Source organism: Bos mutus, chromosome 1, assembly GCF_027580195.1.
Source record: "Bos mutus isolate GX-2022 chromosome 1, NWIPB_WYAK_1.1, whole genome shotgun sequence".
Taxonomy (NCBI): domain Eukaryota; kingdom Metazoa; phylum Chordata; class Mammalia; order Artiodactyla; family Bovidae; genus Bos; species Bos mutus.
In genome coordinates, this window is record NC_091617.1 from 44,018,362 (window position 1) to 44,033,764 (window position 15,403).

General features: G+C 39.4%; 1 protein-coding gene across 1 annotated transcript in view; it reads left to right on the forward strand.

The window, feature by feature from the left end:
* Nucleotides 1–15,403, forward strand: part of LOC102282987 (transmembrane protein 45A) — a 114,459-nt gene that overhangs the window by 72,946 nt on the left and 26,110 nt on the right. Inside the window, exons 2-3 of the mRNA XM_005890053.2 lie at nt 13,688–13,879; nt 15,150–15,362. Of these exons, the coding sequence (XP_005890115.1) occupies nt 13,690–13,879; nt 15,150–15,362 (403 nt within the window). The 5' untranslated portion in view covers nt 13,688–13,689. The remainder of the gene's footprint in view (nt 1–13,687; nt 13,880–15,149; nt 15,363–15,403) is intronic.

The following is a 15,403-nucleotide window of genomic DNA, read 5'->3' on the forward strand; positions in this document are numbered from 1 at the left end:
TGATCCAGCGGATGTTGGCAATTTGATCTGTGGTTCCTCTGCCTTTTCTAAATCCAGCTTGAACATCAGGAAGTTCACAGTTCACATATTGCTGAAGCCTGGCCTGGAGAATTTTGAGCATTACTTTACTAGCGTGTGAGATGAGTGCAATTGTGCGGTAGTTTGAACATTCTTTGGCATTGCCTTTCTTTGGGATTGGAATGAAAACTGACCTTTTCCAGTCCTGTGGCCACTGCTGAGTTTTCCAAATTTGCTGGCATATTGAGTGCAGCACTTTCACAGCATCATCTTTCAGGATTTGGAATAGCTCAACTGTAATTCCATCACCTCCACTAGCTTTGTTCGTAGAGAAGTGCAAATCAAAACCACTATGGGGTACCATTTCACGCCAGTCAGAATGGCTGTGATCCAAAAGTCTACAACCAATAAGTGCTGGAGAGGGTTTGGAGAAAAGGGAACCCTCTTATTACACTGTTGGTGGGAATGCAAACTAGTACAGCCTCTATGGAGAACAGTGTGGAGATTCCTTAAAAAACTGGAAATAGAATTGCCTTATGACCCAGCAATCCCACTGCTGGGCATACACACTGAGGAAACCAGAATTGAAAGAGACACATGTACCCTAATGTTCATCGCAGCCCTGTTTATAATAGCCAGGACATGGAAGCAACCTAGATGTCCATCAGCAGATGAATGGATAAGAAAGCTGTGGTACATATACACAATGGAGTATTACTCAGCCATTAAAAAGAATACATTTGAATCAGTTTTAATGAGGTAGATGAAACTAGAACCTATTATACAGAGTGAAGTAAGCCAGAAAGAAAAACACCAATACAGTATACTAATGCATATATATGGAATTTAGAAAGATGGTAACAGTAACCCTGTATACGAGACAGCAAAAGAGACACTGATGTATAGAACAGTCTTTTGGACTCTGTGGGAGAGGGAGAGGGTGGGATGACTTGGGAGAACGGCATTGAAATATGTATAATATCATGTATGAAACGAGTCACCAGTCCAGGTTCGATGCACGATACTGGATGCTTGGGGCTGGTGCACTGGGACGACCCAGAGGGATGGTATGGGGAGGGAGGAGGGAGGAGGGTTCAGGATGGGGAACACATGTATACCTGTGGTGGATTCATTTCGATATATGGCAAAATCAATACAATATTGTAAAGTTAAAAATAAAATGAAAATAAAAAAAATAGTGACTATCCTTGCCTTTGTATTTTTATATTCATATATGTGAGTAAGCAATGAATGGTTTGTAAGAACAATATGTAAGTTGCATCAAACCATACTTGTGTTTTGCAACTTGCAATTTTCATTCAACTTAATGCTTTAAAAATCCATCCATGTTGCTAAATATAGATCTAGTGCATTTTATCTTTAAAGAGGTCTTTTTTAACTCTAGTATTCTACATATATGTTGCTTCATGTTATTTTTCCATTTCTCTGTTGATGGATATTCAGGTTATTTCTAATTTCATGTTACTACTACCAATGAAGCAATAATTTTTTTTTTATATTCAAGGGAACATGTCTAGTTTATGAATTTTTAGGGTACATAGTACATATGGAAGTGCCGGACTGTGGCCAGCAATCTCATTTACACTTCTGGCAGTGTATAAGCATTCCAGTTTCCGCACACTCTCCTCAACACTTGATGTAATAGATCGTTTTTAATTTTGACAAAGTAATAGGTGAAAATATAGCTCTACTTTAAATTTAGTTTTCTTTGATTTCTAGTGATATTGAACATCTTTTCATATGATTATCAGTCACTAAGGTTTTGCCTTGTGTTGAATTGTTTGTTCTTATTCTTGCCCATGATAGAAGCATATAGGGGAACAGAATTTTTTTTTTTTCTTTTTAACTGACTCCTGGTTAAAAATTACATTCTGGCTGCTCAGCCTTTGTCAGTTACATTAATTGCCAATGTCTTCTTGGTCATGTATTTTTTAACTGTATTTATGGTACATTGTGGTAAAGGTACTGTAGACCAAGGGTTGGATATAAAGCCCAGTACTGTTACTTATCACCTATGTGATTGTGGACATCTTAGTTCTAACTTTGCCTCAAGTTCTTTGTGTATAAAATCAGAGTGACAAGAGTATCCACTGGTGTCTACTTCAGAGGTTTCTTCTGAAGTTTAAATAAGTTAAAATGCAAAGCACTTACTTGAATGGAGACTGGTATACAGAAAGCAAACAAAATGTTAGCTATTATATGAAACATAGTTTTTAAGGTTATTGTTGCTGTACAAAATAGATTTAAATATTTTTGGCTTTTATACATGATAGATTTCATTTCCATATTGCATAAAATATTCATGGAAATGTAGTATTCAGGAATGGGATAGATCCTAACAAAGTTGTCCAGATTAAGTTTCTTTCAGATTCACTGCTTTGTCTCTTCAACATGGGCCTTATTATCTAAAATAGTTGCTAAGGTTCTATCTATCAAAATCATGTTCCAGATTGCCAGGAGAGAAGTAAGTGCAGAAGTGTTCATTCTCCCTTTTCAATTAGCTTTATTGAAGTATAATTTACATACAATAAAATTTAGCCATAAATTTTAAGTGTGTAATTTTATGATTTTTGACAAAGTATTTTAGACATTTTTCATTGACATGAGTTGTGAAGCAGCATGAAGCCTGGGTAGGTGCCCAATATGCTACTAGAGATCAGTGGAGAAATAACTCCAGAAAGAATGAAGGGATGGAGCCAAAGCAGAAACAACACCCAGTTGTGGATGTAACTGGTGAAGAAGCAAGGTCCTGTGCTTTAAAGAGCAATATCACATAGGAACCTGGAATGTTAGGTTCATGAATCAAGGCAAATTGGAAGTGGTCAAACAGGAGATGGCAAGAGTGAACATCGACATTCTAGGAATCAGTGAACTAAGATGGACTGAAATGGGTGAATTTAAGTCAGAGGACCATTATATCTACTACTGTGGGCAGGAATCCCTTAGAAGAAATGGAGTAGCCATCATAATCAACAAAAGAGTCTGAAATGCAGTACTTGGATGCAATCTCAAAAATGACAGAATGATCTCTGTTCATTTCCAATGCAAATCATTCAATATCATGGTAATCCAAGTCTATCCCTCAACGAGTAACGCTGAAGAAACTGAAGTTGAACGGTTCTATGAAGACCGACAAGACCTTTTAGAACTAACAACCAAAAAAGATGTCCTTTTCATTATAGGGGACTGGAATGCAAAAGTAGGAAGTCAAGAAACACCTGGAGTTACAGACAAAATTGGCCTTGGAGTACAGAATGAAGCAGGGCAAAGGCTAATAGAGTTTTGCCAAGAGAATGCACTGGTCATAGCAAACACCCTCTTCCAACAACACAAGACGCTACACATGGACATCACCAGATGGTCAACACCAAAATCAGATTGATTATATTCTTTGCAGCCAAAGATGGAGAAGCTCTATACAGTCAGCAAAACAAGACCAGGAGCTGACTGTGGCTCAGATCATGAACTCCTTATTGCCAAATTCAGACTTAAATTGAAGAAAACAGGGAAAACCATTAGACCATTCAGGTATGACCTAAATCAAATCCCTTACGATTATACAGTGGAAGTGAGAAATAGATTTAAGGGCCTAGATCTTATAGACGGAGTGCCTGATGAACTATGGAAGGAGGTTCATGATATTGTACAGGAGACAGGGATCAAGACCATTCCCAAGAAAAACATATGCGAAAAAGCAAAATGGCTATCTGAGGGGGCCTTACAAATAGCTGTGAGAAGAGAAGTGAAAAGCAAGGGAGAAAAGGAAAGATATACCCATTTGAATGCATAGTTCAAAAGAATAGCAAGGAGAGATAAGAAAGCCTTCCTTAGCGATCAGTGCAAAGAAATTGAGGAAAACAACAGAATGGGAAAGACTAGAGATCTCTTCAAGAAAATTAGAAGTAGCAAGGCAACATTTCATGGAAAGATGGGTTCAATAAAGGACAGAAATGGTATGGACCTAACAGAAGCAGAAGATATTAAGAAGAGGTGGCCAGAATAACAGAAGAACTGTACAAAAAGGATCTTCATGACCCAGATAATCATGATGGTGTGATCACTCACCTAGAGCCAGACATCCTGGAATGTGAAGTCAAGTGGGCCTTAGGAAGCATCACTATGAACAAAGCTAGTGGAGGTGATGGAATTCCAGTTGAGCTATTTCAGATCCTAAAAGATATTGCTGTGAAAGTGCTGCACTCAGTATGTCAGCAAATTTGGAAAGCTCAGCAGTGGCCACAGGACTGGAAAAGGTCAGTTTTCATTCCAATCTCAAAGAAAGGCAATACCGAAGAATGCTCAAACTACCGGACAATTGCACTCATCTCACATGCTAGTAAGGTAATGCTCAAAATTCTCCAAGCCAGGCTTCAACAACACATGAACCGTGAACTTCCAGATGTACAAGCTGGATTTAGAATAGGCAGAGAAACCAGAGATCAAATTGCCAACATCTGCTGGATCATCGAAAAAGCAAGAGAGTGCCAGAAAAACATCTATTTCTGCTTTATTGACTATGCCAAAGCCTTTGACTATGTGGATCACAATAAACTGTGGAAAATTCTGGAAGAGATGGGAATACCAGACCACCTGACCTGCCTCTTGGGAAATTTGTATGCAGGTCAAGAAGCAATAGTTAGAACTAGACATGCAACAACAGGCTGGTTTCAAATAGGAAAAGGAATATGTCAAGGCTGTATATTGTCACCCTGCTTATTTAACTTATATGCAGAGTACATCATGAGAAACACTGAGCTGGAAGAAGCACAAGCTGGAACCAAGATTGCTGGGAGAAATATCAATAACCTCAGATATGCAGATGACATCACCCTTATGGCAGAAAGTGAAGAACTTTAGAGCCTCTTGATGAAAGTGAAAGAAGAGAGTGAAAAAGTTGGCTTAAAGCTCAACATTCAGAAAATGAAGATCATGGCATCTGGCCCCATCACTTTATGCCAAACAATAGGGAAAGACTGGAAATGGTGGCTGACTTTGTTTTCCTGGGCTCCAAAATCACTGCAGATGGTGATTGCAGCCATGAAATTAAAAGACGCTTACTCCTTGGAAGGAAAGTTATGACCAACCTAGACAGCATATTAAAAAGCAGAGACATTACTTTGTCAACAAAGGTCCATCTAGTCAAGGCTATGTTTTTTCCAGTAGTCATCTATGGATGTGAGTTGGACTGTGAAGAAGGCTGAATGCCGAAGAATTGATGCTTTCCAACTGTGGTGTTGGAGAAGCCTCTTGAGAGTCCTTTGGACTGCAAGAGGATCCAACAAATCCATCCTAAAGGAAATCAGTCCTGGGTGTTAATTGGAAGGAATGATATTGAAGCTGAAACTCCAATACTTTGGCCACCTGATGTGAAGAGCTGACTCATTTGAAAGACCCTGATGCTGGGAAAGATTGAGGGTGGGAGGAGAAGGGGATGACAGAGGATGAGATGGTTGGATGACATCACTGACTCAATGGACATGAGTTTGGGTAAACTTTGGGAGTAGGTGATGGACAGAGAGCCCTGGCATGCTGTGGTTCATGGGGTTACAAAGAATCGGACACGATTGAGTGACTGAACTGAACTGAATGAAGCCTGGAAATACAGATGACTGTTTTAGATTCTTACCACATCACTAATACTCATCTCAGTGTCTAGACCTTTGTCAAATGATGTTGCACACTACTCAGCCTGGTTTTCTTTTTTGTTGGCATCCTTGTGCATTCTGACTTTGACTATCCTAGTGGATAAATAAATATTGTGGCTACATTAAAAGCTTCACCTCCTTCACTGGTGCTGATAATTCAGTTATTGATAATCCTAGAGGGACAATTCCTCTCCCTTCTATGTTTAACCTATGCAAATGTACTTGATGAAGACTTTCTGATGGGACTATTCAAAAACCTTTTCTAGTCTTTGCCCTGATCTAGGGGGACAGAATGGGATTTGGAATCAAATATATAAAGAACTTGAAATCCTGGCTCTGGTCTTTAATAACTCTGTGCCATAGTGTTGGTTAGTAAATCTCTTGGAGTATCAGTTTCCTCATACCTGTGGTGGAAAGAAGGGGACGACAGAGGTTGAGATGGTTGGATGGCATCACTGACTCAATGGACATGAGTTTGAGTAAACTCTCGGAGTTGGTGAGGGACAGGGAGGCCTGGCGTGCTGCAGTCCATGGGTCGCAAAGAGTTGGACACGACTGAGCAACTGAACTGAACTGTGGTGGAAAGAATATTTCCTTCAGTTTTCTCAAAGAGAGAATAAGCAGATACATGAAAAGTTATTCGCACTTTATAGTACATGCTAGCTTCCTACCCCAGAGAAGGCAATGGCACCCCAGTCCAGTGTTCTTGCCTGGAGAATCCCAGGGATGGGGGAGCCTGGTGGGCTGCCATCTATGGGGTCACACAGAGTCGGACACGACTGAAGTGACTTAGCAGCAGCAGCAGCTTCCTACCCGTATCAGGTGCAACACTACTAACAGAAACAATCTAGGCTTCTATATTTGAAGAGTTGGCTACAGGCACATAATGTAACATGGTATTTATTCTTACTTTCTATTTGTCAGTTTTGTTTTTCAAGATGTCTTTGGATTTCCTTATCCTGTCACATAGTTTCAAGTGTTCTGTTTGTGATTCTGGATGTTTGAAGAAGAATGATCCATGTGACATGGATGGTTTTAGCTATCTGAACATTGAGAAGGATATGGGAATTAGAACCAGGGGTATAGAAAAGATAAAAGTAAAATGATGTCTTAATAATGCATGGTAAAATAGAGTCAAATAAATAGAATGGCAGCACTCTGGAATGGTTATTGTCACTTGACAGAGCCAGATTAGCGTCTGGTCTCAAGAGCAGGTGTTGAGCCACACACCATTGCCTAATATGAAGTGTGATGTAAGCAAACACATCAGGACTTAGGTACTTATGGAAGACAAATACCTCTGGGGTATGGTGATGGGGAAGCCACATTTAAATCTGAGTGTCTTTGTGCCACCTTGCTTGTCCCCCACATACTCTAAGCCTTTGTTCCTCAAAACTCAAGAGTACTTAAAGATCAAGTGGTGAGTACTTCTTAAAAATGCAGACTTCTGGGCTTCCTCCTGCTGATTGATTTAGTAGATGTGAAGTGAGCCCAGTCTGCCTTTAATTAGGCACCCTGACTCTTTCTGATCCTGTTTGCCACCCAGGCCAGTGTTTCAGGGAGGTGGGGTCCCAGGCAGGAGCTCATCATTCATTGGCTATTTATTGAGTGCTAAATAGGTGTGAAGCATTCTAGGGGACATGGCACTTGTTCACCAAGAGTTTACACTGAAGGAGGAAATAAGACTTGAATGCAGATAGGTAGCAGTTGCTGGCTCTCCAGGTTAGAGTCAGACTGTTGCTTCTTTCTTGTCCACATTTTACTTTGTGCAAGCCTCATATTGGCTTAGAATAATTTAATCTAACTTATTTATTCACCTGTCTCTCAGTTTGTGTATTCTGTGAGGGCAAGTGACCTTCACTATTGACCTACTTAAATGTTTTCCCATCGTCTTTTCTTATTTTGAACTGTGGTGTTGGAGAAGACTTTTGAGAGTCCCTTGGACTGCAAGGAGATCAAACCAGTCCATCCTAAAGGAAATAAGTCCTGCATACTCATTTGAAGGACTGATGTTGAAACTGAAACTCCAATACTTTGGCCACCTGATGCGAACTGACTCATTTAAAAAGACCTTGATGCTGAGAAAGATTGAAGGCAGGAGGAGAAGGGGATGACGGAGGATGAGATGGTTGGATGTCATCACCGACATGAGTTTGGGTAAACTTTGGGAGTTGGTGATGGACAGGGAGGCCTGGTGTGCTGCAGTCCATGGGTCACAAAGAGTTGGACACAACTGAGTGACTGAACTGAACTGAACTGAACTTTCTTATTCCTATAACTTTGATTTGGCTGTGACTCCCAACTTAAGCACCTGTGCCAGTCTCTTGCTTGATGCCCTGTAAGAAGATGGTTTGTCTTTATCAGACTTAAAATCAGGCTTTATTACATTACTGCTGCCATGGTCTTTCCTTTTGTTGCTTGTCCATCTTGATAGCCTGGAAGACAGAGGCCAAAGATCAGACATGTTCTCCTGGCTCTGGTTTTCACAGCAGGTGGGACAGGACTGTGGTCATGTGGGTGGGGTGTCAAGGTGAGTCTCATTGGGAAATATTCTGTGGCACAATGTTTGAACTGGAGGTAGGGTGTTTAAAAGGATGTGGTCCTTAGACACACAACGCAGGCATTGTGACATATTCGGAAGATTTATCTGCTCAAGTTCAAGGTGGCACATTGATTTAATGTGAGCACATTGGTTTAGTCTCCAAGGAGGAAAACGGGACAATTTTAGATTTAGGCCAGTCAGTATCTGCTTTTCCTTCTTGAGACTGGGACCATTGTAAATTCTATTCTGGGAGAAGAGAATTGCATGGGAGTTGACACTGAGGAAAGTGTGAAGGTAAGGATAATTTAACTAAGAATGTCTTTTATTTTTTTTTAATTTTATTTTATTTTTAAACTTTACATAATTGTATTAGTTTTGCCAAATATCAAAATGAATCCATCACAGGTATACATGTGCTCCCCATCCTGAACCCTCCTCCCTCCTCCCTCCCCATACCATCCCTCTGGGTCATCCCAGTGCACTAGCTCCAAGCATCCAGTATCGTGCATTGAACCTGGACTTGCATCTCGTTTCATACATGATATTTTACATGTTTCAATGCCATTCTCCCAAATCTTCCCACCCTCTCCCTCTCCCACAGAGTCCATAAGACTGTTCCATACATCAACAGTTGAAATTTGGGAGAGAAAGAACTGATATGGAATGATGGAGAATCAAAAAAAAAAAAAAATCAAAGCTACATATGCTTGTATACACATTGCTTTGAAAATGAAGGCAAATGATAAAGTGAGCTCAAGAAATAGCTCAAATTGGTTTATTGTGTTGGATTTATAAATGTCTTGATATGAGTCACTAAATAAGATTTAGTACTATTTTATTTTGGTCATGGCTTAAGATGAATTTTTACTTGAAGTTTGGTGGTGGCTGAAGATGAATTTTTAGTTTAAATTTTTCTCCATGGTTTTCATTTATATCTGGTTCAGAATCCAATGAGTAAATTTCAGAACCTGTTTCTCGCAACTATTTTCAGTTCTCTCCTCTTTCCGTACACAGGCCTGGTCATTGTTTAAGTGGCTTTGGTTAATGGGAATGAACACCTAACACCTGATTTTGCACTTGAGATTTGCTCAGTATTACCCCCAAATGCTAGAGTTTTAAAATGTTTCCCTTTTGGGTGGTGAGTGAGTGTTCGTGTATGGCAGGTGTTGGTCAGTAAAATACAGCTAATAGGGGTTTCAGGCATTGTTTCTTGTCTTAGCTTAGGGGATGATGTTTGGTGTCATTAGGAGCAGAGGGTTTTTTCTGGATGGGGAAGTGTATAAATTTTTAGGATGACTGGAAGCTAGAAACCAGTGATTGAATCGTGAAGCTCACCACTTTAGGGCCACCTGAACCTTTATAAGTGGTGCAATCAAGCAGGGAGGATGCTGATGAAGGACCTTCTGGTTTGCTAGCCTGGTGATTTCCCCGGGGCTTCTGCTGGCTGTCTGGCGGGAGTGCTCTGCTTTGTGGAGGAGGGCCCCATGTTCTCCTTCCAAAGGCAACATGTCAGCTTTTGGATTGAGATCTAATTAAACTCTGGATTACTAGGTTTTTACCAGCAATTGCACTTGCAGGCAATAGGAAACCAGGGAACAAAAGACAGATGTACAGGTGGTGGTGTTCTAGAAGTTGACTTGAGTGATGTTTGAGGTTCTGAGTGAGTTTTCTCTCTCCACAATGGAAGTGAAATTAAGTGAGTGCCATTTTTGTTTTTAGGAGCAACTGGGTCTGTTGAGTCCCTTAGCCAGGCAAATATAGCAAGACTGCTTTGACTTCATTTTGTTTGGGTCTTTAAAACAGAAAGATTGGAACCATTAGAATGTTTCAGATTAAAAGGCTAACGATACAGAAGTTCTATAACTGACATAGGAAAAGGAGTCATTTCTTATCCCACACTGATCATCTCAAAATCTTTCAACTATTCCCATTGCCTCCCAATCACATCCCAGGGACTGTTCTGAGATATACTGGTTTGTTCAGCCTTTGGGGGTACAAGAATCTGTTAGCTGGTCATGGAGGTAGACTTGGCTTAGAGTTTTACAATTCAGATATTTTCATGCCATTTCTAAAATATGCAATATATTTTATGTGTGTATTCAAAGTATTTATTAGGAAAACCTGAATATTTAAAAGCAACCACAATTTTGGTAACTCTTGTTTGGAACTTCCTTCTTTTTTATCCCCCATATACCAAGAACCTAAAAAAAGAGAAAAAATGGATGACCCAGGCTCACAACCACTGAGAGGCCTCAATTACCTGCTTTACAGGCTCTCACAATATAGTGATGAGCATACAGGCTAATGGAGAAGGCACATTTCCAGTAACTAATCACACAAAGAATTCATTAAAATAAGAACTGAGTACTCTGAGAAGGTGTAAGAGTGATTCTTTTCTGTCTGTCCATGAGGGAGGATTTTCCAAGTAGATAAAATTCAAGAGGCTAGGGGAAGTCAACCAAGTTTGGGGCAGGAGAGGATTGACAAAGGAAGTAGAGGCAGTAAGTATCAATAACCAATTAGTTTTCAGGGACACAGGTGGACTCTAGGATGACTTTCATATTTTTGGGCTTGAGCAAGTGGATGAGTGGTGATAACTGGAGAAAATATTATTTTCTGGTAGTGGGTGGTATAAATAAGATGATTAGTTCAATGGAGGTGTTGAATAAATATGTGATCCTGTGTTATAAGAAGGGCTTATTTACTCTTGTTAACTTAGAGCTTCATAGGTCCAGTGGGGAATGGAAGAGTAGATTGGTTCCTGCTTTCAATCTACTTGCAGCTTATACTTTAATTGCAGTCAAGGAGTTAAATAACCACAGAAAATTCTAGTAACCCTCTAAGACAGCAGCAGGAGCAATGTTACAGGCCATACATGAATGATTGCTAGGTGAATGGTATAGGTGCTTCTTGCTTTGCTGCAGCTGGTATCCAAGTAGAATTTCTCATCTGGTTTTACTTTTGTTTTTCTTTCATAGTTTGAGATGGGTTGAGAATAGCAGGAGCTTGTTTAGTAATACTGTGGTTTGTTTGCTTTGAAATATCTCATTTTATCAGTTAGAAAGTTTGTCTTAAGAAAAGAGGGGGGCTTCCCAGGTGGTAAAGAATTTGCCTCCAGTGCAGGAGATGCAAGAGATGAGAGTTCAATCCTTTGGTCAGAAAGATCCCGGGGAAGGAAATGACAACCCACTCCAGTATTTTTGCCTGGAGGATTCCATGGACAGAGGAGCCTGGCAGGCTACTGTAGAGCAGGTTGCAAAAAGTTGAATACCACTGAGCACATGAGCCCCATGATCACAACAGAAGAGGAATCTGAAGCCCTGAAGGGGTAAATAACTTTCCCAAAGACATGGAGTAGGTAAATGGTAAAGTTGGGATTCAGATCTAGTTTTTGAGGTCTTCAGATCTTCCTCAGTTTTTAAAAAAATCCTATTTATTTATTTTAACTAAATATATCCCCTATCTCCTAATTTTAGAGATGTATATTATTTCTAATTTGGTACTTCTATTTCCAGTTAGATGTTTAGGATTAATTCCTAGAAGTGCAATCCCTGTACCAAGGAACGTAAAAATCTTTAAGATTCCTTTAGAATATATCAGATTCTTTTCCAGAAAAGTTAAAAAAAATTTACAGTGTAGGTGTACTTTTCAATCCCATGTATATGTATTTTTTAGTTTCTTGTGGCACTCTACTCCAGTACTCTTGCCTGGAAAATCCCATGGATGGAGAAGCATGGTGGGCTGCAGTCCATGGGGTCGCTAAGAGTCGGGCACGACTGAGAGACTTCACTTTCACTTTTCACTTTCATGCATTGGAGAAGGAAATAGCAACCCACTCCAGTGTATGGATGATTCAGGGGCTGCTGGAATGTCCGTCTGGGATCTCAGCTGGAGATTTAAGAGACTTGTAGTGTTTTAGTCAGCTTCATAGTTCATCTTTGAAACTTCACGGTTCTGTCAGGAGGATGTGGAAGTAACTCAAAGGAATCTGTCCCAAACCAAGGGGTCCAGCACTCAGCCCTACTGGGCTGGGGAGAATCCTGAAATCCCCCTCTCATGAGTTCTTCTGCACTGATCTACTGTCCAATCCACAGGGATGATTCTGAGTTCTCTCTTTGTTATTCTGTAGAAGGTACATTAGCTTTGAACAAAGGACTACTCACGTAAACTCAAAAAATTCAAGACTGAATTTCTGTAAGACTGAATTCAAGACATATTTGGTCAAAACCAAAAAAAAAGAGTATTTCTGTTTTTTGTTGCTTGATCATGTAGCAATTCAATTCAAGCCTGGTTTTCTATAGCACTGACCAAAAAAGGAGGATATTTTTGTTTTTTATTGCTCGATCATATAGCAGTTATGTTTACAGAATTTAAATTTGATTTGGCTTGGTATCCCTCTCAATCTGCTGGATTAGGCTGTTAAATGTCAACTTTTAATGACTTAACTCAATAAAGAGTTGTTTCCTGCAAAAATCTAATGCAATCTGGTTGACTATCTTCTATGTTGTAGTTATACCATGCCTAGGTTGCCAAAGCGGGGGAAAAACAAGTTAAAGGAGTCACATAAGCTCTTAACTGACTTAACATGAAAGTGACAAATGCCACAATCTGCTGGACAGAACTAGAAACATGGTTCTGATTAAAATGGAGAGCAGGCTGGGAAAAGTGCGTGGAAGAATACACAGATATTTGATGAGCACTAGTGGTCTCTTCCACACACTTGATGTTTGATACTCTGAAATTACCTACTTAAAATTTTTTGTAGGCAATTTCATATCACTTTGAGTTTTAAACATAAAGATAGAACTTTCCTATTACTATCTTTCAAATATGATTAAAGTGTTTTGGCTGAGTACACACTATCACTTTTAAGAGATCTTTTGAGCTCCTTGTTAAAAACAGTGGCAAGTCTCTTCTCCCAGGTTCTCAGGCCAAAACATCCATCCCAGACTTCTCTCTTTTTCTCTTTCACTCTACACCCAGATCAGATCAGTCGCTCAGTCGTGTCCAATTCTTTGCGACCCCATGAATCGCAGCACGCCAGGCCTCCCTATCCATCACCAACTCCCGGAGTTCACTGAGACTCACATTCATCAAAGTTTTTTTTAATAATTGTGAGATTTGGATAAGTAATTTCACTTCTCTACACCTGTATCCCAATTGAAAATATGATTTAACCCCTGATTCGTTGGTATATTGTGAAAATTAGGTTAGAGATCACATGTAAACCAGTAGACACAGTGCCTAGAATAAGGTTAATTGTTCAACCAATGTCTGTCTTTCTACTTGATGGTATTGTTGATCCTGTAATTGGTCTATGTCTGTCGACAGTTATACCGGATCCTCTGACCCAGCAGTATATATCTACCATCATCAGAAGATAGTACATGGGAATAAGTGATGTTTGGCCAAGTTTTGGAAAGGAAACACCTTCATCTTCTCTGTGTTCTTATTTTGGTAGTTATGGGGAACTTCAAAGGCCATGCTCTCCCTGGATCCTTCTTCTTTATCTTGGGGATTTGGTGGACTATAAAGTACATTCTGAAATATGCCTTCAAAAAGCAGAAACGGACTTCTTACCTTGATTCCAAAGCATTATTCCATCGAGCTGAAATGTTGGAAGGAATTGTAATAGTTGGAATGACTTTAACGGGTGAGTGACCCTTTTCTGTGTTCTGTTTGCTTTTTGGGGTATTTTCACATGCAAAGAGATAATTCAATATCAAAACAAAAAATTGCTAAAATAAATATTTCATTAAAAATACCTGAATACCTATTCTAATTGTAATTTCTACCTAGTATAATTTATTAGAACTTATACTTCATGTTATACAAAGGGCTATTCCTTATGAGTTAGTCATAGCAATTAACTTGCCTGTCCAGTCAAGGTGAATCTTCTTTTTAGATTTAGTTGGAGCCTTTAAGATAATTTTATGTCAGTTATTCTGAGGCCTGAAAGAGTTAACTCTATCCAAAACCATTTTTCAAAATGTCACAAAGGTAATCAAGTGATTATGGGAAAGTGTCAATAATAAATTATTGCTGATAGGCTATCCACAGGGTTCAGGTTGAAGAAAACCTTATCTTCTGTGTTCATCCTTTTTGTGTGGTTACTAAATTAGAGACAGAGGTTGGGCCAGATGATTGTAAGGCCTTTCCATTGGTTCTATGATTCTGTAAAAACATTGTGTTTTTAGAGTTCCACTTCAGCCTCTCCTTTATTGAAGGCAGAACTTCCTAATTTTCCTTCAGATTTCTTCATACTTTGTTCATGATGAGAGGTCTTTGCGATGGTCATCCAACTGTGGATCAACTATTTTTCAAAGAGAGGAATTTCCTTGCCAAATTCTATAGATAAATAAATGAAGCAGCATCTTCAAGAAAGTTTTTCAGAATTTGTGTAACTGGCTAGACTGTATGCTATATCTGTGTGTGCTTTCTCAGTTATCCATAACTGGGGAGAAGCTGAACTCTAGCATTTTAATCCTGAACCAAGCACAACTCACTACCCAAAGATGTACTATGTAAGAAGAATTAATCAGATGCTATAGGATTAACCTCACAAATCTAAATCTAAAATTACTCAGGATTTATCTAGTCATTAGATTAAAGTAGGAACTAAGGCCATCAGGGGAACTAATCAGGGAACTCTGTGGAACTAAGACCATTAGCTTTGAAGATCTGAAATAGCTGTTTGATGAAACTCACTATCTTTGACTAAGAATGATTATCCAAACCAATCTTTGAAGCTTCAAAACCAGCCTAAAGAACCAGTGCTCAGCTGTAGGTAACAGCCCAGATAGAAGAATCAGTGCCATAAAAAGATAATATATTGGGATAAGAAGTAGCCTGGTTCTTCTTCATCTTCCTTTTTCAGTAAAATTGTGGAAAGATGGCTTAAAGTGTGATATATCCCTCTGCAGGCATCCTTGGAGAACAGTTTTATCCTGGAGGACCACACCTGACCTTATATGACTACAAAGAGGGTCAATGGGTCCAACTCCTGAGCTGGCAGCATTTTACCATGTACTTCTTCTTTGGGCTGCTGGGTGTAACCAATATCTTATCTTCTACCGTCGTTTCACTTCCTGCCTCCTTTAGCAAATTAATGTTATCAAATGCCTTATTTGTGGAGGGTAAGTATGAGTATTTTCATATACCTTTCATTATTCTTGGA